The following is a 25,222-nucleotide window of genomic DNA, read 5'->3' as shown; positions in this document are numbered from 1 at the left end:
GTGTAATTAATGGCTTCTGCTCCTAAGGGTAGACAGAAACCTTCTCCATCCACTGCTTCCAAACCAGTTACCAACTCCAGACATTGAAATTAAGGCTGCTTGATTAGGTCCCAAATTTCAGGAAATGCCAAGCATGCAATCTCTGAACAGCATGTTCCAGAGAGAAGCACCAGATCAGTGCCATCATCCACTGAACAGGCTTGGTCCTTGCATTTTACAGCAGCACCTTTTTGGCATATGCTGGGAAGCTGCTCATTATATGAGAACACCAGGAAAGTTTTTTTATAGAGGGCAGAAAATGCAAAGGTGTTCATGGTGGCTTGCATAGGGGACAGGCAGAGCATCCTCCCCAGGTTTGGAATTTATTGGTTTTTATATGGAGAAATGCTCACGTGGAAGATGTTTCCCTGGACTCTCAAAATGCTGCATTATTTCTAATACTCCCATTTTATTAGCTTGGATCATATGATTCTGCATCTGAAGAGTAAGGAATGGACAATCCATAACTTCTGGAGAGTTCTTCATGTGAAACAGTCAATATTTCTCTCTTCTAAGCTGGCAAAACGCAGATGTTACTGCTTTGAGTCGATAGCTTGCCTATCCTGGATTTTCATGGGGATCATCAATATTTATATTACACTTACAAGGCCCCAATTATTTCTGAACTGCAGTTTTAATCCAAATCTGCAGTCCTACCAGATACCTGAAACTAAAACGAAAGATGGAGCATAACCTCAAAGGGACTGAAAATTCAAAAGGAATGATTTAAAAACAGAATTGTGTTTTGGGCAGAGAAGCAATGAAGTTCTTGATTATGCATGCAAAGAACATCAAATTGTACCACACAGCAGGAATATGCTAACTCTGTCATAAGTTAAGTGATGCACAGAAATCCTGTATCAATAAATATTCTGCTTTCCAGTGAGCCTGGATCATTGCAAGATATGAAAGAGAGATCCAAAGATTTTAGATTGCGATTCGGAGCTGTAAATTCCTGTGTAGGCTACAGGGAAACAAAATATATAATTAAGAGCTCAGCTAAGGCCACCAAATAAATTAAAAGACTATTGACACACATCCCCTTCTCCCCCACACAAACTATGTCAGCAAGGACAACTCACTTGGCCAGCAGCAATTACAGTGTCTCTGACAGACACTACGCTGACTGGATCTTTTGTTTTCAAGCATGGGAGAAAACAAGTTTGACATTTCTTCTCTCAAAATTTTCTGATGAATTCAAGCCCCCTGCTTCCCCAAGCCAGGAAGATATTTATCACTGGCTTTCTTTGGATAAAGAAAGAAATAAGGAACATCTGCAACACTATGTAGTGTAGTGTCACTTGGAAGTGCTGAGCCTCACACCTACCTGAAGCAGAAGGCTTCCTTTGTGCAGTCATCTCCCTTCATCTAAGACTGCTCTAAAATGTTTATACCATTTGGGTTTTTTTATAACTCAAGTTCCTTCTCATTTTTTAAGAGCAGCTGATTAAACCTGAACAACTGGGTTGTTGGACGAAATACGCTGCAGCTATGAAATGGTACAGCAGGGACCAGTTTCACTGTTAATTTAAAATGCTAGAATTAATTAGGTAGTGTAAATGAAGAATTTAATAAGCACACTTTACAACCACAAGTTCTGCTTTTATTAAACACCCCTGCCAAATGAAGGCAACTATCTTCAGTCTGTTTTTCCTTGTCTCATTCCCTTAAAATCTCTGCAGTGAAAAAAACCCCACTTTTTTTTCTATTGCAACCCCTCCCCCATAATTAAAATGTATGCCTGACTTCCAGCTCCTCTTTCAAGTCATTAGCATCCCTTAAAAATGCTACTGTATATCCTGCCTGTTCTGAGAAGCTACCAAACAAAACCGAAGTTTACAATTTTGGTTTTGAATACCAAATTAAAGGCTGTCTTAGAAGCTGTCATTCCTATTCAACTCAGTACGGTGTACTACCAAATTAGCATATTTTTTTTAGTCAAGGAATATGCTTGTTTAAAACTGTCTTTCCAAAGTGAAGGGTAACATCACAAATCCATTTTCTTAAAAAACTCTACTACTCTTCCAAGACTGCAAAAGAACTTGGAGTAGGGGATTATTCTTCACACATACTGCTTAATACACTTGAAAATTAACAAGAATTTAGACCATAAACTCTCTCAAAGGGATTTCTTCAGCTTTTAAGTCCTTGAAAAGTATTTTGGGAACCTAAACATTAGTTTTACCAAGTCTGTGCAATTTCTTAACAGGACAAGGGAAGTGGGATCTTTTACATTAATCAATTCAGCTCTATTTAGCCTCAAAAAACATTAAGGATCTTTTTAATTATGGTTTTGCCAGAGCAAGTATGATGATGTCTTAGTTTGACTTTTTGTATTTTTCTTCCAGCCCCTTCTCTCTGCATGTAAGTTTCTATTCTGGCTTTACTTGCTTTATACTTTGTAAGGATACTTTAACTTAGCAAGGAGGAGACAAGCTTACTGCCTATGAAGACAACCCATATTTCTAATGAAAGAGCTCCAATACTTTATAGGTATTCTACAACAGCACACACCCACCCCTGAGATTTCATATAAACACAATTTTCAATAGGAAAAATGAAAAATTCAAAAGCAGACAAAACTTGTTTCAGACCTTCACTGGTTCAGCAAGAGCATCTTAGTATTTACTGCTTCTTCTACAATAGAGATTTCACCATCAGAAAAAACTACATTCATTTTTGATAAGAATAAAGCAGGAAGCCACTGAAAAGCCACTTAGTCCTACAGCAGCCCTACTGGCATACTTCCCCCTCTATCCTCCTGAAAAACCATGAAACCCAGGAAACTTACTGAAGGACACTTACATGAAGACCCAGAAAAACATGCTGGGCATGACACCAGTGCATTTCCATTTTGTTATTCTCTAGGTTTTAACAAACTTTATAAACATGGACTGCCTCTGGGTGAATTGAGGAAATGAATGAGGACTTCACTCCATTTCCAAACTTTAAATTCAATATGAGGAATAAACATGCATCCTAGAATCTCGTAATGCTTCACAGTGCCTTGATACCAGGCTGGAAAACTTTGGCAGATTAAACTCTGTTTTCAAATATGGCACAGAGACTTTTGAAGCCAATTCTTTTTTGCCAACTTGCTTCTGAAAACAACATGAAATCTCCTCAGCTAGTTAAGGGTGATGTCCGTAAAGCAAGCGTGTAAGTTTTTTTTAAGGAATGGTTGCTGCAAAGTGTTTTATTGAACATAAAAACTTATGCACTTTGTACAGAAAGAAAAAGCATGGGCAAAAAGCTACCCAAGAATTTATCAGATCATATAGCAAATTTCTCACGTCTTTGAATACAGAGACAAAAGCCTAGAGATGGAATGAAACAAAAAGAAGACTGTTCCCAGCCAGTGAAGTAATGGCTCTCCGTCCAAATACAGACAATTCTTTATGAAAACAACACTGAATATGTGAACTCTTGAAACTGTTACAAGGAAATCACCACGATTTGAGGGATATGGGAAGGAAAAAAAAAAGCTCACGAAACACAATACCTGCCATAATCAAAGTTCATAGCTAAGCACACTAGACTAGTGCAGATGATGGTTAGCTATTTCCTTCTGTCTGAAGTGCATTAGCTTGCAATTTAAATAGCAATTAACTTGCAATTTTATTTCTCAAGATTTTCAGATTAAAAAAAACCAATGGTCTTGCACTGAACTGGTCTGATGGCAAATACCAAGAGTGGTACATCACACTGGGATACTTGGCCAGCTATGCCAGCAACAGAAGAGGACTTCAGTTACTTGCATGAAAATTTTTGCAGTGAGAGGTTAAGCTATTTCAAGTAGAAAAAAAGAGAAGAATAATAAGTCAATTCTATTTTTCAATCTTCTTCCTTTTAATACCCTTGGAGCTATGGTCCAATCAGATGATATTCTCAAACAGATATATCATGGTCAATGTGCTAAAGAAAGCTCTGCCGGACTGCACTGAGGGCTGGAGCTGCCCTGCAGCTACTGCCATTTGTTATGTGCCTTGTGTTCAACCAGAACATTGCTATATGTCAGGGAGTAAATAAAAAAGCATTACGTGTTTAAAAGCACTGAGCAGATTGTCCTAATGCTGCCAATGCAACAGCTGCCAGGCTGCTATGGAAGTAGGTATGAAGATTTGCATTTTAATTCCTCATCTTTACGTGGTGCCTCTTTCTACAGTGCACACACCCAAGCTGCCAGGATCATGTCTGAGAGGAGATGGCTGCTTTTCTGGAACCCTTTCCTTCCCAAGGCTGCTGCTCTCTGTGCTAAACATAACAGCACTGGTGATGCACTGAACAGCAGTGAAATTTCCCCACCTACGGTGTGAGTAGACACACAACCTATAAAACTAACCTATAAAGCAAGCTATAAAAGCTGTTTGTCCTTGTGCATCAGTGAATTCCTAGCTATGGCAGCAAGGATAGGGACAAAGCAGGCTAGGTGCACCTGCACCCATCTGTACCTCTGCTAGCCACAGGGCTGGCATCTCTCTCCTCCCTGAAGGAGAGGTAATAGGATGCTTTTATGGACCTTAACTGGCAAAATATTTGATGAAGGTATAGGGAGATTCAAACCAAGCTGATAGAATTAGAAATGGTCCATTGGTTTGAGCCATTTCAACCACCCTCCTACAAACAAAGTCAGCATTCAAGATAAAACCAGAATGATCAGGAAAATAATGCTACCACCTGAGCTCTGCTGCAAGACGTGGAGCTTCTCCTGCAGTTCTAGATCCAGATCTAGATCCTTGAAAGCTAAAAAGGTTTGTGATCTGAATTCACCACGGTATTTGCATTCTTTCCTGTGGTAACCACTTGCAGTGTAAGCAAGGAGGTTTTGCTGACCCTGAATGTAAAGTGACCCTGATGCACGTAAATTCAACATCATGTGCTTACCTGTAATTTTGTCCCTCACAAGCTTGCAGGATTCAATTTCACCAATGCTCCCGAAGAGACTCCTGAACTCTTCCTGGGTCATGTTCTGGGGTAAATAGTTGACTATGAGGTTGGTTTTGCTGTCATCTGTAGCAGCCCCTGTCTGCATGGGGGAAGGGCAGTTTCTACTGTTGCTGGAGGGTCCATTGGTTGTATTGGAAGTAGGGCCATTCGACACCTGAGGCTCCATGGTGCTAATTATCTACATGAGAATAAGAGGAAAAAGGAAAAAAAAAAACCCCTTAAGTTTCATAGGCACAATAGCTGTTTTTAAAGATACTTACAAACGAATGAGTAGGTAGCATTTGTGGCCAATTTAGATACTTCAACAAAAAAACTCGCTTGATTCCTCTGTTATTGTTGCAAAGTAGGTCATGCTAGTCTTTGGCTGTGAGCATATACTAAGATGCAGTTAAAAACCCTCTTTTTTTGTTAATGCGAAGCTGATTTCTGCTTTCATCATGCAGCCATTTTCACAAATGTAAATTTCAACCACATAAATTTAATTATAATTCAAGGTAATAATCATAATTAAAATTATAGTTCCATTAAATCAGATGAAGTAAGTGTATGGCTCTATATGAAAAGGTAAAATATTTTACCTATTTAATAACTGTATCACAGAGTGCAATGACAACAACATTTACCAGGCACAGTCAATCTGCAAAGCCTTGTCATTCACATTGCCTTCAATTAATAAACTCAGTGTCCCAAGACATAACATTTACCAGTTCCAGGGATGACCTATATTCCCCAGTTATATTTTTCACTAATGAACTGACACCTCTTTAAATAATAAAGCCCTGGATTTGCAATCTTCGGAGATACAAAGGTCTTCAGATATTTACTGGAATGAAAAAGGTTTAATCAGAGAAAGACTTATCAGGTGCAGGCTGGAATTTTAACAAGTGTTTCTATCGAAATGTGAAACTCCAATTTTCACAGAAAAGACTCAGACCTTTCTAAAAAAACCCCCAAAACATCAACCAAAAAAAAAAAACAAAAAAAAAAAACCCAACAAAAAAACCATGGCAAATAAGAACCTAGCCTAGCAAAGTGCATGCAGGACAGAAGCCCCATTGTCACCAGTGCCACCGGTCACGTGGATTAAGCTGCCTGCATGTTTATCTGCAGCCTGAGGACAGAAGAATGCAAGTTTTCATCCAAAAACTGCAGAGGCAGACAAAACAGGCAGAAAAACCTGAGTACTTCAAGCCTCTATATAGGTATCTGCCTCGACGATGGCTTCCTGCCCATCTTCACTGTCACCAGTGCTGACAAGGGAAGGATGTAATCTTAGTCTTAAATTTGGATAAATTTAAGCAATGCTAATAGAGAATTTTTGCTGTCTACTGTGATGCTCATTGGTATCTGCTATCAAAGAGCATCCCCATGATGGGCTGAGCCTCCTTCCAAAGACTCAGCAATGCAACCACTGCCCCGGACAAGAGATTGTACTGCCCAGGGACCAGGGCAAGGAGAGGGAGAACAGAGGGAGAGACAGCACACACTCTGAACCTTGTGTTCACCCCATCCCGTAATTATTATAATTACTCAAGACTTAATTTGCTTTTTTTAAATCCAGGGAGATGTGTTGTGACACATTAGGCTTGTAATTCAGGAGGATAGAGGACAGACCAAAAAAAGGGGTGTCTATTCTAAAATTAAATTCATGAGGGTGGTTCAAACTCCAAATAGGTTATATTCTGGTCTATTTTTTTTTTTAAGGAAATGCTTTAGTATTAGTTTAATGCCTTGTTTAGGCAATAATGCTTTTATTTATCAGTGGAAGTAAGTTTTGAATCACCACTGTTTTTCTATACCAAGCCCAGGAATAGCTACTTGGTTTAACAATTTTTAAATAAAAAGATGCCTTGCCATATTGTGATTAACACCAAGGCCTTAAATCAGAATATTTGCAGCAGAAAAAGAAACTGAACTCCAAAGAAATGCTGACTTCCTGAAAGAAACAGGCACATCCAAACCAGAACCCCTCCCCTGCCAATTTTACCAGCCATGTGGCACCAGGCACTGCTGACATCCTCTGTCAAGCTGTACCAGCCCCATACACTCCTCCTTCAGCCATTATTCTTCTTCAATCTGATTTCATACATATATTTACTCACTCACATATACTAGCAAACACCTCAGATGCTGCTAAATCTGTTTGGTTGGGGATTCCAGCTGGAAAAGCATCCTTTGATCTCTGCATCCCCATCGCCCCCCAGCAAACACTGACACCAACCCTGAGCTCACAGCCTGCTGCAGGGTCAGGGCTTTGCACCCCAAGGCAAAGGCACTTCAGCTGAGCTCATCTATGCTGCATCTGCACCAACCTGACTAAAAAAAGGAGGGTCTGGGGGAAAAATTCCAGTAAGAGTCATAGGATAAGTGAAGCCACCGATATGGTTAACTACAGCCTTCCATGTGCCTTCAAACCATCTGACTGTATCTGTTTCATCATAAAAACCCCACAAGGTAAACTGCAATTTTAGGGACTGCTCCTGACCTTCTAAAGCTGGCAGGAATACCACAGCAGATACACCACAACTGGTTTCAGTTCCAGCAGAAGCAGGACTTGGGCACAATGCACCGAGAAAGGTACATCAGCTATTATTAGCAACAGACACCAAAGCTAACTATAGTTCCCCATGAGCAACAATAACCATGGATGTCTTAAAAAAAAAAAAAAATCTGTGAAAGAAAACAGAATTTGAAACTGGCTGGTGCCCTACTTAAGGGTTTTGCAAACTCTTTTTAGTTCCATTTTCAGCATGCTTACCTTTCACACCCAGCAATGAAACAGAATTCAACTCCTGTATTTAACACATTCAGAACATTAAGAGTAAGCTGCTCTTCAAAAATCTGTTCTTGAACAAGTAGATTCCCTCATATAATACCTCATCAAAATATTTTGGCATAAACTGATGTTGCACCAGGTGCCAGGTTTTCCTTCTAGTTACTCTCACTCAACTCCAATTAAGTTTCTGATTTTTCAACAGTAGAAAAGAAAATCAAGGCACTTATTTACCCTTCAAAATTATTGGTAAGTTTTAAGCTACTGAAATGCTGAAGGATTAAAAAAATAAACCATGATAATTTTTTTTTTTTTACTGCAGAATTTTACGTCTCAATTTACAGATTAATTTCTGTAGGAAAAAAATCATGTACCAGTCTGCATTCAAAGTTCTTATGGGCAGAAAGGAATAATATTTTAGATTAATATATTGATTCAAATAGTATGTAAAGATTAAAATTACTAGTGGTAACAAAAAGGTAAGTCCAAGCTCCCCACTGCAAAAATAGTCCTTCCCCTGCAAATCTTAAGCTCAAAGCCTCTGCTAAAGAGTTCAGTTTGCATCCACTGGGCCATTTAGTGTTGATTACTGGTTTTAATATTAAAAAGTTGTTGATCCATGTCAGTCAGCATGTTACATAAGAGTAACATTATTTATTCAAAGAATTAATGTCAATGTGCTGTTTGCTGGTTTTATTCTTTCTACAGCATGAAGATTTTTAATACCTGTATCGCAACTGGAACATTTTTAAAATAGATACTCTAGTTTCCTGGACACACAATTAACTTTCATTATAGTTTAATTACTGGTAATAAAATTATTTTTATTTTAATACAAGTATTGAGATGTAGCTCAATCCTACAAAAATACCAGAAGAGGCTGTATCTGTTTAACTCATTAAGGACTTACTTGGACATGGGCAAAATATATGTGAAAATCCAGCGATTTCAACCCTACAATTGTTTTTTAAAAATATACACTCTTATCCCTTGAAGATTAGGATTACATCTCTATACATGCCACTTAAAATTAGCAACCTCTTCATGCTTTTTTAGAGCTTCTCTGACCCAATTTAGGCAGCTACTACTGGTCTTGAAATATTACAGTGCAAACATTGTGTGATGATGTTCACATGCTACTGGTACAAAGAGGTTATTTTGTTTTGAAGGGTTTTTGTTTGTTTTTTTTTTGACAACAATGTGCCAGACTCCAAATACTGCAACACCATGTCCCATATACATAACAGTATCTTCAAAGAAGAAAAAAATTGCAATTACTGTTGATAGGCACTGGTAATTTAGCTGCCAATAATTTGAATATTTTATCATCATAACCCTGAAAAGCTACTATTTGTGACAGAATTTCAAGACTTCAATTTAGTAATTTAAAGGCAACCCATATTTCAAATTCTGGATGCATTTCATCAGACTGCTGCTTTTAAAAATGACTTCTTGGTGTACTACTTTGCTGATCTATTACCATACCAAGAAAAGTATGAGGTATTTTGGCTTGACACATTTCACAAAGAAATGCTTTGCTGCTGAGGAAGACAGCATAAGCTTTGCCAGTGTTTTTCAAAACACTGCTTACCAGAAGGCTTGGTATAACCCCTCCTACAATATATCAGTGACAAATATCCATTATAACAGATCTTCCATTACAAATGATGTTTCAGAAATACTTCTCTCATATCTTTTTTTTCCTACAATTAATTCAATTAATTTCAATTTATTCCTGCTGAAATATCAGCTCCGACAATATTGCAAAGAATACCTGTATGTATAAACAGAACTATTAAAATGCTTAAACAAGCCAGAGTAACTGACATTAATCGTCACTTATTACAATAAATAAGTGACATCCATCTACCATTACAAAGCACAGTTAATGCATCATTTAGAAAACTACCCACAGCCTGATTAAGACAGCCTTATCTCCCTACTGCATGCATAAACAATAGCCAATGGCTTAATAAAAGTAAATATACATGCTTTGTATTTACAAAATTTGTTTTCAGCCTAAAAAAGGTGTGCACACTGAAAGTCTGTCACATACATTTACTGAAAGAAGCTTGCATTCAGTAATAATTTATTTAGCAGCAATTCTTATCTGAATTATGTATACTCCACTGCCCATATTCCACAATAAGCTGATTTGCTATGTATGGAAAAACCCCAGTAACAAGATACATAAGAATAAGTACTATTTATAGGGACTAGAGAAAATGTTTTTAAACACCACACGCAATCTTTCTCCAATAAATCAAATTCTGAAAAAAACCAAATCTAAAACCAATGGTGAATTCACACAGATCCATTCTGAGGACCCAGAAGTGAAGATATTATCTATGAATAATGACCTGGTTCACAGAACCTAAATGCCAAGAAAAATCATCATGGTAAATTACACCTCATGAAGAATTCATGAAATCTAATTTTATATTATTTCTAAGTGTTCATTAATGAACAAACTTCTAACATTCTCCCACAGAAAAGAATTTAGATAAATAATGCAAAGCTCTTACTTTATCTAAAACACTATTTAATTAGCATTGCAAGTTGTTTGCTTTTACAAGTGAAAACAAATGGTGCCATGGCAGAGGTCCCATAGCCATCTCCTGAACAAGGATGACAAAAGGAAAAACAAACAAACCTTCTCAAAAAAAAAAAAAATAAACCTAGATTCACAAAGGTTTTACTTCTGTAATGAAAAATAGGCTTGGGAGTAAAAGTCTATCTGCTCTTTGGAAATGAAACTCCCCACAGCTCAAAGTCTCAGTCCCACAAAAGCTTCCCTGCAGGTCAGAACAGCCCAGTTTACCAGAGCTTCCTCCCTGATCCATCCCCAGCCCTCCTCAACCTCCTGATCTCTACACAAATAACCCTGCCAAGGCCAGAGCTTGGCCCACAGGAATGGAGCTGGACACAGAACACATCCTAGACCAGGTCCCTCAGCCCTGCATGCCCCCACCCCACCTTCAGATTCAGCCATTTGGGGAGGGGGTTCTTCTCTACATTTTTGCAGAAAAAGGCACTGGATCAGAATGTGCAGAACAGAACATGTCATCTTCCCACAGGAGTGTTAAAAGTGATTTTAACTATTCATTGGTTCAAGGCCACTGGTCCAGCCAGAGCCAGAAATAGAGATGCACCTGGACCTTACACAGACATTCTGTGGCTTGTTTCTAAGGTGACCTTAGGAGAGGCAAATGATGCTCTGTGTGCAGTTCCAGTAAAGATTTTCTTCCCTGCAACACAACTGTCAGATTTCACTGTCAATTACATTTTTATTAAAGCTTATGTAGTGCACAACTAGACTTTGCTATTATTTACCTAATAAATACATCATGAACATGAAATAAAGGAGGAAAACGAAGCTTTTGAGCAAGTCTGCCTGGAGGCAAATCCAATATCCCAGAAACAAATCATTATCTAACCCTCCATATTTTGACATACTCCCCACTCGTATGCACTTTCACATGCTCCATCTTTACCTTCCTTCGAGTAAAAGTCATATTTAATATTTTAAATATAGATATAGCAGAAAGTCTCAGCTCAGAAAACCTGCAGTCTGTCTCTCATGGCAGGGATACAGTCATCTCACAAGATCTTTTTCAGACTGCACTCAGGTTGAAATGCCATTCAAATATTTTCAGCAAGTTCAAATTTATGGGTGCCACAATAATTCCACAGAGCACACAATGATCCAAATAGAGAAAAAAAGCATTTATTTTAAGAGGCAATCTTCAGTTCAAGTAAAGGAGAAAATTCTTCTCCTTAGTAGCTAAAATTTATCCTGATCTAGTCCATTATAGGCTTTTGTGTGAATGTTAAAACAAAATATTTTGTCCCCAATCTGTAGTGAAATGAAACGTTTATTGGCAATATTACTTGTTATCACAGCAGTGCCTGAAGGACATAACTGATACCGACACCAAGCTGTGCTAGATGCTGTACAAATGGGTAGTAAGGGCAGGGACTGCCACTGTACCAACAGTGACAAGGGGAAAAAAAGAAAGAAAAGAAAAAAAAAAAGGCAAAACCTGCTATTTTTATTCCGAGTTTTGCAGAAGAGAAAGATCAAACCAGAGAAGAGTATTCTAAGCAAAACTGCTGAAGTAATACAGTAAGCTGTGACAGCTTTGTAACAACACCATATCCTCAAACCTGGCCCAGTGATAAGGTCACTACTCCTAACAACTTTGTCAAAAAGCAAAGCAGCATCATGATGCACCAAACTGCTTTTCTTTTGACAGCTTCAGATAAATAGGTCTTCTGTTCCCATGAAGTACAGACTCTACAGTTTTGCATTTGATTTCAAGGAAAAAATGGAGGGGGGAAAAGTACACAACATAATAAGCCACATCCATTTCAAAGCCAGTAAGTACTAAGATATTAAGAACCACTCTCAGAACCACATGTCCAATAACCATGCAGAAGAACAAAGCCATCGTATCACACATTTTATAAGGTCTCTCTCTTCCTGCAGGTACTCAGGGGATGAGAAACTGGAGGAGAAGATCAATTAGTGCACACAGAGCCCAGAGGACTGCAGAGAGATGCATGGTCAAGCACTTCCATGCACAACCATTTCTGGGAAGCTGCTCTGCATACAAACATTCTTCCAGAAGCAGAATATAATTATAGCTCTAGCATCTATATTGCCTCAACTCACAGTATTTGAAGTTCTCTGAGCTTCTACTGGGGCTTCATTTTCCATCACTTGTCCAGCCTAAGCACCTCAGAGGTCTTGAGCTCTATTCTGTGTTCCAAACATGAAAGTCTACAGTAAATGTGCTCAACAGAATCAAGGAAGCAGTATGTGGGGAAAACCAGTATAGCAGGTGATGGTGACACAAGTTTGCTGCTATCAGGGTCACCTTTTTCATGAAAATGAACTGACTTCTAAAAAGCCAGCCATCTATCCCCTTCTTTAGACTGGTTTCACAAGAATTTGCTTTTAATAATTTCTGCCACTAAATTAAATTCACATATGAAGACACATGAGAACACAGCCTTGATTTCATAGCATCCAATCACTGCTCTGGAAAAAGCCATCAACCAAAACGCCCAGGGAGAAAAATGGAAGCTTCCCCATTCTTAGATGGGGAATTAGCTCAGGTTAAAAACATTTTACTACCCCTTGATTCTCACACACCCCAGATCATAAACAAGACAGGTGGCAGGGAGGTGCCCTGCTTCTGTGCTGGGAAATGGCCATCAATGGCTCCACATCCCTAGAGGTCACCTGCTGCCTCCACTAAAAGGTTTGTATGGCTTTTAAGCCTGAACAAAGGCAACACATTTGGGCTCTGCCTTCTGAAGGAACACATATTTCTTAAATCATCCTTCGACTTCTGTCAAATCTGTACCAGGGAACTTGTACTTAAAATTTTACAAGAACTTTATTTCATCATGCTGGATGGCTCCTTATTCCCTCCTGGCTTTTCAGCTGGATCTATTACTTATTCTTTCAAGGCACATATGAAGGCTAAAGGATTCTGGAAAAACAAACCCTCTCAACAATGAGATGAGATCTTTGATTGATGCTCCAAGCCAAAATCTGATGAAAAAACATCCCCTTTCTCTACAGATTGCATTTTATTAGGCAGATACCAGAAAGGCAAGAGATCTCCAAGTGACTGCCTTGTCCTTCTTCTAAAAGAGACAGCAACTAACAAAGACCATATTTAAAATTTTGCTAGCAGGGTGATAAAAGAAATACCACCTAAATCATTAAGTTTACAAGGCCAGCCCTGAAGAATTGAAGTGGGTTTCTCAAAAGCCTGAACACTAGATAATAATAGTAATACAAGAGCACAGTAGAGATGAACACTGAAGACAAATCCTCAGTCTAAAGGACGTACAGCCCAAAATTACACCGAAATGAAAGCAAAGGAAATTGACAAAGTCTTTTAATATTTTTTTTAAACTACTTTTTGAATTTTATTTTCTGCACAGTTTTGTTTCCTGATCACTACCTTCTTGCTTGGTTTTCTGACTGTATTACTGAGTTAGATATTACTAATGTATAACTGAATTATATTACTGACTGCACTGTGTACTGACACACAGAGTCCCACAGGTACCTACATGTTCATATAAGAAGCAGACAGCTGCAAGTCTTCAGCTGCTGTAGACCTGTCACAATTCCACTTTATTATTTTCTTAAAATGAAAAACATCTAGAATAATTTGCAACCTGAGAGTTTAGACAGGGAAAGCTGTACTGCAAGCCATACTGAATCCTAAGAACATCTACTTACCAGAAGGCAAAGCAAAGCAAGGACAGAGCAGGCACTCTGAAGCCTCAGAACATCCAAACTCCCCTCTGCTTTTTTTTTTTTTTTTTCCTACTGAAGTTCTAGAAACAAAAGCTACCATTTTCAGAAGCCCTTAACCAAATCATGATTCATTCATGTTCAATGCAATAGGATTTTTAGCTCCTAAGCCACAAGTTCCTCTTCTGAAAACGTTGCCCATGCATTTTTCATGCCAAGACAGGCTTGCATCAGGCAGGAATGGATGGCTTAGCAAAAGCATGGCACATGAGGGTTTGTCCTCAACAGGACCTTAGTGAGGACACACTGGCAAATGCAGTTAGGAAATGCTAATCAACATGTGTACTTCTTAACCACTGGCAACATCACTATGGATACTGCTGCTTGCAGGTCTAAGAGACAGACCCCAAAATAGGACTGAGCTGAGCATCATTTATCTCCATCATTAGAAATGTTAGCTTACTGCAAAGTAGCAGTTATTTCTCTTAAAGAGGAACTGGATTAGGAGTAAGAAAGAAATTTACAGCTTCTCTAAAATTCATCTGTAAGCCTCCAGCCCCATCCCACACCTGTATTGCTTATAGCACTGATTTTTTCATGAAATATAGATCTTCTTCCTTCTGTAATATGCCTATGGTAGAAAAGTAACAATTAATTTCTCCAAAGTAATACGACCATCACCATCTTAAAGGTCATGGACAAATCATACAAGTTGGAAGCTTGAGAAATTTCTAGTGAAAAAGTGATTAAAAGTGACTTTCTAGTCTGCACAGACAGCTGTTTACTCTGATAGTCTCATAGAAGACCTACACAATAGCTCAAATCAGAGTAGGTTTAGGCATGGTGTAATAAATACCTCAATCATTTGTAAATACAAACGATCTCACAAAATCACCTATGCTTAGCTCAAAGAACCATTACTACTGATTATTATTCATTAATAAAGGACAAAATATGAAGTACATACACATGCATCTGTCACAAGTCCACCTAATAGATCCTAATATTTTATCCAATGGATAAGAACTATTAATTTCTGTACTAAGAAAGGAAAACATTCCACAGGCAAACACACCCTCATTATTCCATTTAGCAAAATTGCTAAAATTTCTAAATGAAACCATATTCAAATTCACCAAGTTCTTATACAATGACGAGTCCCATAAAACAAAAGAAAAATGAGAAATCCTTCAAAATTCCTCCAAAAGAAGGAGTGAACTGTATTGATAACAACAAGTTGTGGTTAACACAATTCTGCAAATGCACTAAGTGGAGGTCACGCTGACCTTGGCCACCACTTAAGGACAGGGTGGCACCTTGGCCACGCCAGCTGTCCTGTCCCAAAACCTATGCATTAATCTATACATAGATTGCTGCTTAGATGCCAATAGGCAAACCAGAAAAATTCAAGATTACTGGGCAGAAATGTCCTAGCCTAGACATTAAGAACAGCTTACCTGAGTATTTAAAAAGTCAAAGCAACCAAGCTACTGTCCTTTCTCTGTGGGTTGGCTTTTCCCAAAAATCGTCAGCAGTCAGGTAGACTTAAAACTTAGAGGTGGGTCCATTCCACATTTATGTTTCACCTCAGAGAATTCTGTGACACAAGTGACACTGCGTCACTATTAAAGCTAAAGTATCACCTAAGCACCCCTGATCCCTGGGTAATTCAGCCTAGGTGTCCTGGTCCAGTCTGGTGTCCAAATGCTGGATAAGAACGTGGCTCCTGCAGTGGCTGCAATGGCTACGTATGGCTGCAAAGCTCCTTGATAACCACCAAGAACATCACCCAAGTAACATTCATTTTTGCACAGAGCAAAGACTTAACGATGGAGACTAAACTCAATTTCAACCCCAGCGAGCATCTACATTTGTGAACATTTCTTACAGTAGTTGGGTAATGACAAGAACAGACAATAAAAAAGGATTCTAAAAATATACTACTCTTTTTCCGCAGATTAGCGTGTCTACAGTTAAATATAAACTGTGCTCTATAAATTATCAAACACCATGTCAAATTCTGACGTGCACTCCCGGAATCTCTCACAGAGCACACGAAATACAGAAAATGGTAATTTTTGTCCTGGCCCACTTAGTCTAAAGAACAATATGTTGCTGCACTAGATCACATAGTTGGTTCCCATCAGTGGTCACACAAAAAATGGCCACAGCCACCACTGCACTCAGGCACTCAATTTTTCAGGACCCTCTGCATCAAGCAAAGAGATTAATTCCCTGAACAGCTGCTCTCACAGGAAGGGAACTGACAGCAACATTACCACAGTATAGCTGGCACATGCACATTAGGAAGAATTTCCAGCATTCACGCTTTCTGCTAAAAATCAGCTTCCCCCTACTCATCTACTGCCAGCAACTTCATTTGGAACAAAGATATACAGGGAACGGTACTAGAACTATTTTTATTTAGGGAGCATTTGTTTCCATGCATTATTATTTCTACAGTGTCGTGACTGTGCCTTCTGCTCTACAGAAATACCAGGACGAGTCTTCGCCCATAATTTCTTCTATGTACAACAAAGTCACTGACCATCATTTGAAGACCAAGGATGACCAGCAGAAAATTAAAACAAGTACAGTAATTAACAGACACATTTATAAACCCTTCAACCAAGTACAAAACCAACTAACTCCCAAGTTATCTCTGATCCCACATGCAGAATGTGTTAACACTTCACCACAGTGTAGTGACTTAAATCATGGGTTGTTTCACGCTGTTGAGTCGTGAATTTTATATTACCTAACATAAAACTGATGACTATAGGAGTCTCCATGTCAGCTGGGAAGGACTGAGAAAAGGCAAGGCATGGTCTCCTTCCCAGATCAGCATTTAACCCATTAGAAAGGTTCATAAACTCGTAAGGTTTACTACAACGCTCTCAAACCATAACTACCACAGGCAGGTTGACTTCCTACACCTTAAGCACACAATTATAGACAGAGTTTAAATTAATCCACAAATTAAACAAAAAAATGTCCCATGTAAAGAAATCTGGTGAGGACATTTAGGGTAGAAATTATAATTCTCAAAGTCACAAGTATCAGTTTGGCTTTTAATAGCAGTAGAGAAACATGGACTTCTGGCAGTTGTCCTGATCTGTACCGGGAAAGAAAAGAGGACAGAGTCAGTTCCTGGAATTCCACATCCTTGCTGGGCAATTAGCCATAATATTACAAGAAGAGTAAGATCTACCCTCAAGTATCAATTGGGAATATTGCTGTCTTCGCTCCTTTTCCAGCATGCAGGAACAACAAATTGGTAAGGGGAGGAAAATGAAGGATGACGAGCTTTCTTCATCCCTCATGTCCCTACAAAATGTTTTCAACGGTTCTTAACTCAGGAGTAAATACTCCCCAGTGCTCTGGGAAAAGCAATCAGCCACTCCAATCAGCACACAGACAACTGCAGGACAACACAGAGGGCCCAAGCACAGCACAGTACCTGCTCCAGCAGCAATCTTCTGGTCTCTACATGGAGGGTCAGATGGGACTTTCTTACCCAAACGTCCCTCAGAAACTCAAACCAGTGGGACCTGTTTGGTTTTCCTTCCACACCTCAACAAATCTACTCAGCGGAGTGGCTGGATCTGAAGGATTTTGTGCTACTGGAAAGGCTCAAGTGACATCGCTGCCCTCCGCCAACACCGAAACCAACTTACGTGGACAGAGACACGTTAAGGATGGAACCTTCTTGAAGCACTGCGAATGACAGAACTACCTCCCACAGTCATTTACATCTGTTTTGGAAAAACCCCACACATTATCATATCACCTTTACTTCTCCAAGACTACAGGATGATCAAAAGCCAAATATACTGGATGCCCCAAGATTGAAAAATACCAGTGCATGGCTCCAGAACTGGGAAAAATATCAACCATAATAGAAAAGCTTTTATAGCAATAAAAAAATTTAGTTAATATTAAAATAATAAATGAAGCTTTTTTTTTTTTTTAATTCAAGGACATACAATTTCCCACCACAACAGCATCACTGACGCAACTGCGTGTGCCTTAGCAACAAAGGCGTACTACAGAATTTTATATACATCTTGACTCTAAATACAGTCAAAGCCAGCCTTGTATTTTACTGTTCAACTAAACCATTTTCAGCAAGGATGCACAGAGGTCTACCTGTCTTTTTTCCTGTTTTTTTTTTCTTAGGGTACCTTTTAGTCCTGTTAATTAAGGATTGCTAACTGGGTTGGAGCATTTCCTTTTACAGATTTCTCTTCCTCACTGAGGTGTAAGTCCTCACATAAAACACAATCAAGGGCAGAACAATAGGCAAGACAGACTCTCTGCTTCCTCCCTACTTTTTGGGTCCCTGAAAATGCAACAGCACACTAGGAACTTGGGAACAGTGAGGAAAAAATGGATTATCAATACAGAAAATGAAGAACCTAAAGCTGTTTTTATCAAGCTAAATCTTAATAAATTTATGCAAGCAATGTAAATGCTATAAATAAGAGAATGTTAGGTTGTAGCAAGAATTAAATTCTTATTATAATCTCATCTGAGAGGACTTCATTCCTAACACTGATGTTCCAATGCTATTCTGCAAACCGCCTGAATACTTTAAAGTAAACAACAAACAAAAGGTCTCATCTTGAGTGCTGCAAGCTATCATCCAAAACTGGTTATAATTAAAGGTGTGAACAACAAAGTAAGTAACAAACCTGCAAAGTCGAGGTTCTGAGAAATTAATGGGCATCACACCACTGCACCAGTTCAGATTTATCACTCATTATCTCCCTGACTAGAACGGTGCTGTTTCACATATTTGTGCCTCCTATTTTCCTCCAAGCCTTTCCTGCCTTTTCTAGATGGCTAATTTTAGACAATTACTGCCTCTGACACATTGAGACCTCCTCTCCCTCCTCTTTTTCTTGCTGTAAAGCTAGTGACCTACAAAAGCCCCCTGCATCTAAAATATTCCAGTATTTTAGAAAGTCAAGATTTATCATTTGGGAAAACAAAAGCAAGAGGTCTTCAAATATCCATTTCTCAAATATATTCACTTTTACATTATCTCAAATGGTTAAATGTACTCAAATGCAAAAGCTAAAAGGTGGAGGTTCCCATTAAACACTTCTTTCTCAGGGTTAAATCTGTTGTACTTGTAGAACTGCAGTGCTACCCTGCTGCCCACAAGACTTTTTAGAAAATGGTAAAATGTGCTATCCTTTTAAAGTTACTTGGAGGCAACTGGACATGTGCATGAACAATAGGGAAGTATTACATTACACAAATGCCCTTTTTTCCCTTCTCACAGAAATCACAGTATTTGTCTTAACATCTATTCAGAGGAGAAGGGGAAGATACCCAATGCATGAACACACATGAAAATACATGCATGCCCATCTCTTCCTCCATCCTACTCAGAAAGAAAAAAAGAAGAGGGAGAGAAGAGCAGTGGGGGAGGGGTGACTTTCCATCAGATTAGCAGATTTTGCAAAATCTGGCCTGTCCTTTAGAGAGGTACACTTCTTAACACTACCTCACTTGCAGGAGGGCTGTTTGTGCCCACTTCTCCCCCAAAACCCCAATGACATTGAAAAAAATACTGCATTGCAGTATTTGCCAGTGCATCGGACTGTATCCACTCTGCTGTCCCAGACAAATGTACATTTTACTATGTCCAGGCATGTAAATGAGTTGTCTAGTGGACACAGATTGCCAGAACAGATGAGTGGATTTGTTATCTGCATCTTTCTCCCTCTCACTATAATATTCTCTGCCACTGCCCATTTCTTGCCTGGGGTGTTTGCTGAGATTATTTTGGAAGTACAAGTTCCCAAAGAAAACAACAAATTCCCCAGCCAGAATACAGGACAGAATCATACTTTATTTCTTTTGAAAAACCTCAGGGTGTAGAGTGGCTCTAGGTTATGGACCAACAGTATGACAATCACACACAGAAAATAACCTGCATTTAATTAGTACACTCCCAGCATACCAACTAGGAAGGCTGAAGAAAAAAAATCCTGCTGTAATCTAGAAAATATTTTTTTTAAAAGACATTAAGTATATGTAAGATTAACACAACTCTTCTTTCAATAGAGTCACAATATTTAACAGGGCCAAATAAAGATGATGAAGACTATTCCAAACCCATTCAAATGGGATTTTTAAGTATACCTCTTCTAGCTCATTGTAACCATCCTTTGTCACAACAGCTCAGGTTCACTTTGAGAGAGCTCAAAAAGGTAAAATTAATAAAGAAGGCGGCAAAGGAGGCACCCAAGCCAGACAACAGTGGAGAGGCAGCCCTGTATCTAACATGGGAACCTGATCAGCAGGGTACACGGGGATCTGATTTTAAACTGATGGCTGATATTCACCTTGCATCAATACCCAGTACTAAGATTTCATCCTTTCTCACAAGTAATTCACCAAAATGACATTTAAGAAAATCATCGTATATAAAGACAACTGCGCTTTCTCTGCCTTTCTGTCTGAATAGAAAGGTTTTAACATTTTAATCTTTTTTTTAATCTGTAGCAGTCTGACTTAAATTTCAACAGCTTAATAGCTATTTTTCTATAAGAGGATGTACAATGACATCTTTTATATGCAAAAAGAAAATGTCACTATGTATATGCAGGCTGTATTCATTAATATAATCTTAAAACAAAAGAGGAAGATCAGGGCAGGAACACGTGCGCCATAAAACAAGGATGACATTATTTTTAAATCTTTGTAGAAAGACCAAACTGAACAGAAAATGAAAATGTAACTAGTAGCTGATGACTCTTAAAGCAAACAATGCAGCTGTGTATAATAAAAGGCACCCTTATTTATTGTCATGACTAAGTTAACAAATTTAGAACACTGTATCTCTGTTTTGGACAGAAGAAAAATTATTTTACTCTCACATACAACTACAATGCATGCCAGAATACATCTCCCTGAACATACACAGACTGTAAAATACAGATTTTTACACATGCACACACACACCCTCAAGATTTTTTCCCCCCTCTACATTGTAAAGCAGTGCAGTTTTCAGAGGGCCATTCAATTTCTTCTTCACAGAAAGGACTGCAGCAGAAGCAACACTTAAAACAAAGCAAATTATAAGGGGCACTTAATTTCTATTTTTCTTTAAGCTAAGCACCATCATGCCTGCTTGAATCTGCATGCAAAGTAACCCTGCACGGCAGAAAGGAAGAAAGTAAAAATATCTGATAATCTGAAGATAGAAAGAAAGGCGTGTTCTGTATTCTTGCTCTGCTTCTCTTGTGCCTCCTGATCTGTGATAGACAAGCATTTTCTGGGCAACCACATTTTTGTATCTTTTACGCTACTGTCTATCACTTACTACCCTACTACGCTTTTTTAACACTCCTAGCACCAATGCACTTCTGCTATTTCTCATTATTGTTTGCCACTACAATAAGACAGCCAGAATTAGCAAAATATTCAGCCTCAGTTTAAAAAGTAAAGTTGCCACAAGGAACCTGACACTGCCAGTGGATATTCCTCCAGCAGATGTATAATAGACCGTGGCTAAAGGTGGGGCTGCAGACTAAAAGGAGAATAATCTCATTATTTTCATAAATTCCACTTAGCACATAAACCCTAGGATATGGTGAACTCTCCTGAACTGATTATTCTGCCATATAACCATCCGATTTTGTAAAAATACCAATATCACTTAACACAAAATCACTGCTTAGGGTAAATTCATTCTACCTACTGTTCTCATAGGGACATTTGCTGGAAAATTCTAAGAAATGATTTGCAGAAGCTATCAGCTGTGGGAGTTCACTATTATACCTCTGTCAACTTCATTCAATATAATTTACATTTTTTTTTTTCATACTGCCTCACAGGATTCCTTGCCATTTTTTGCACGTACAATTTCACAGCAGGGAGGGGGAAGGAAAAAAAAAAAAAAAAAAAAAGAAAAGATAACCCTCTTTTGCAGAGGAGAAAGAACAGATGCTTAAAACCAGATTTCTAGAAATCACTGTAAGCCTGAGCCAGAAATGTAATTAACACCTATTTATAAAGAATAATTAAAGTTGTGACTGCCACAAAGAACAGCAGAGATAATCGAGGTAGCCCCTGTTTTTTCTTTTTTAGATTTTTTTTTTTTTTTTTACACTGTTTGCAGTATTCCCACATGATTGCCACCTGCTCCCCCACTCAGCTTCCCCTATGCTCGTTTCCCCGGCAACCTTTCATTGGCTTTTCCTCCCAGCTATCGCTTTCAGTTCGGCTGCTCAGTCTAATCTTATTTGTTTTACACCCATCAAAACAAGCAGCTAGACAAAGACAATCCTGTAAGAATGGGAAAAGACCCTCGCTTTGTTTCCCCGGTTATAATAAATATCCGCAGCAAAAGTCTGCAAAACGTTAAATTAAGGGGAAAAGGATTGGGAAGGGGGGGGAACACACACACACACACACACACACACACACACACACACACACACACACACACAGAGACATGGGACACCCACACCCCCCAACATCCCGCGGGGCTGGCAGAGGGATGGGTATTGTGCGGGTTGGGTCCCAGCCCCCACCCGGGTCGCCCCTCTTGTCCCCAGCAGTTGTATTTGATCATGCCATTTTGCACAATCTGTAAGGAAAGCACAAAAGAAGGGACAAGACGACCAAGCACGCCCGGGCTCCTCCGCCAAGGAGAATATAGTCTAAAAATAGAAATACTATTTTTCACATAAATGGCTTTGACTTTCTCCCGGCATTTCAAAAAGCACAAAACAACACAGCTTCCCCACCACCACCCTTCTCCCCAGCCCCCACCCCGACACAAAAAACACACCCTTCCTTCCATCCTTCCTTCCATCCATCCATCCCTCCATCCATCCATCCCTCCATCCTCTACAGCACCGGCTCGGTAGGAAACGCAATACCTGTATTTTAGAGGCGATTATTAGGTTTGTATTTAAGGCCGGTGTAATACAAACGGAGATTAAAAGGCATCATCGGCTGCCTGATCCACCAGGCACATGCAGTACAATGACACCGTGACTGTCAGCAGAGACCATCCTCGCTCGACTGAAACGCAACGTTCAATGGAAACGCCGTGAAGTGCCATCACAGCTAGATACATTAAATAGATATATAGATATATATACACACACATAGGCAGACATATCCCACAAAAAAAAATATATATAAAGGCTCTCTAATTTTATTTTATGACTCACAATCCGCCACCCCGAACAAAAGAAATTCGCGAGGCACGCGAGAAGCGAGACAAAACCCCACGAGCAGGCTCTCCCCGTTCACTTACCATTTTCAAGCCATTCCACTCCATCTGTGATCACAAAGATGGACCCTTACAGCCCCTCACAGAGTCAAAAGCAAAAAGAGCGTTATGTAAAAGCTGACATTCCTTCTTACAGCACTGCTGCCCAACGATGCAACAAAATCGACATATACTAAGGCGCTGCAACACATACAAGCCTCCTCCTCTTTTTATGAGGTCATGACAGGAAACTCTTTGAAATACAATATGCAGCATTTACTGAAGCTCATATAAATCACCCTCTTTTAAAATTACCATACCTATTGCGCAGTCCACCAAAAGAAAATTACCAATCTCGAGGCTTTTTTTTGTTTTTAACCACCAGCCCCCTCCCAACCTTCCCTGCACCCCCCCCCCCAAGGATTTTGCTCTGCATTTGTATCTCCAAAATGTCAATGTGGAAATTAACTCCCCCCCACACACACACACCTCCAACCACTTAAAAAAAGCCTCTTCTTCCTTTTGCATTTCAGTTAGCCACATACCAGCCTTGCATTAGAAATGAGCTTTTTCCTTTATTCTGAGAGAAATAGCAATTACCTTAAAATGACAAAGTACATCCTTTATTAAAGGATACGCACACATTAAATATGAAAGAGAGAGAGCGAGAAAGGGGGAGAGAGAGAGAGAAAGGAGGGGGGGGGGAAGGGAGAGATCATGGACAAACAAATCAGTAGCAGAAAACTAAAATTCATGTGAAAACACACACTGAGAATGATGCAGATTCGGGGAAAATCTGTATTATGTTAGTTTCTACATCTACCTCTACATAAAACCCGCTACAATCAGATTTTAAATCTACTAATACCTACCATAACCATTCTTAATGGCAAATATTGGGTCTTGAAAGGCTTCAACTCTTCTACAAGATTTGCTAAGGTTTCAGGGATTTATTTTTATTATTATTATTATTATTATTATTATATAGATTTTTTTTTTCTCTCTCTCTCAAAGATCCACAAAAGCACAGTGCTAGACGTTTGTGCAGAATAATAATTACGATTAAGAATAATAATAATATAATAAATACGGTGGTGGTGATGGTGATGGTTGTTGGTGGTGGTGTGTTTTTCTCAGTTTTCCCGTCGGCAGGGTCCGGCGGTCCCGGCGCGGCGGCCCGGCGGCGGGCGGAGCGGCGCGCAGCCCTGCTGGCACTGGCGGGCGGCCTCTCCCCGCGACCGCCATTTATGGCGCCATCTGTCAGCGGCGCCCGGGCGCTGATTGGCCGCCGCCGCCACCGCGATGGGTGGGGGGGAGGGTGGAGGGACCGGGGAAAAGGGGGGGGGAGGGGGGGGGGGCGGGGGGCGTTGCGACATCAGGTGCTATTGAAATTAGCCGCTGCCAGATTGACAATGTTAATGATTCCGTGACCTCTACAACAACAGAGACCAGATTTCTGAACTGCTGCTTGTGTCTAGTAATTAAGGCCCGGTTGAAGAAACAACACGCATCCCTCTATTTTTTTCCGTATTTTTTTTTTTTTTTTAATATATATATATATATATATATATTTTTTTTTTTTTTCCTCATCTCTTCCCACACCCCACCGGCACAGGAGCCCTCGGCCGCAGCGATGCTCTACCTCGGCCATGCTTCAGTGCCTGCATCTTCTTACCTCCTGCACGCCCAAGCTCCCAGGTCCGGCGTATTTTAACTACCTTATCTTTTTCGACAGTTGCTTTCCGGAGAAATGCATATTTAATGATCTGCCTCTAGGCTTAAAGGCACAACAAAAGCACTTCGACGCGCATTTAAAGCTGCATTTATTTTCAGGTACTATTGATTCTAATCATCAGCCCATCTCTCCTTCCTCCCCGTCCCTATGAGGTTTTTCCTTTTTTTCCAAACCACGTTTTTAGAAGTGGATTTGATATCGCTGCCA

The 25,222-nt window shown here is 39.4% G+C and overlaps 1 protein-coding gene across 1 annotated transcript in view; it reads right to left on the bottom strand.

The window, feature by feature from the left end:
- The window catches only part of ELAVL4 (ELAV like RNA binding protein 4), a 57,824-nt gene extending 34,488 nt beyond the window's left edge, over positions 1–23,336 (bottom strand). The window contains exons 1-2 of the mRNA XM_008493933.2: positions 23,326–23,336; positions 4,924–5,164 (exon numbers count right to left, since the gene is read on the bottom strand). Coding sequence (XP_008492155.2) covers positions 4,924–5,164; positions 23,326–23,328 — 244 coding nt within the window. The 5' untranslated portion in view covers positions 23,329–23,336. The remainder of the gene's footprint in view (positions 1–4,923; positions 5,165–23,325) is intronic.
- Positions 23,337–25,222: the final 1,886 nt, after the last annotated feature.

This window comes from Calypte anna, chromosome 8 (genome assembly GCF_003957555.1).
Source record: "Calypte anna isolate BGI_N300 chromosome 8, bCalAnn1_v1.p, whole genome shotgun sequence".
Taxonomy (NCBI): domain Eukaryota; kingdom Metazoa; phylum Chordata; class Aves; order Apodiformes; family Trochilidae; genus Calypte; species Calypte anna.
This window is presented reverse-complemented; position numbering and strand designations above follow the sequence as displayed.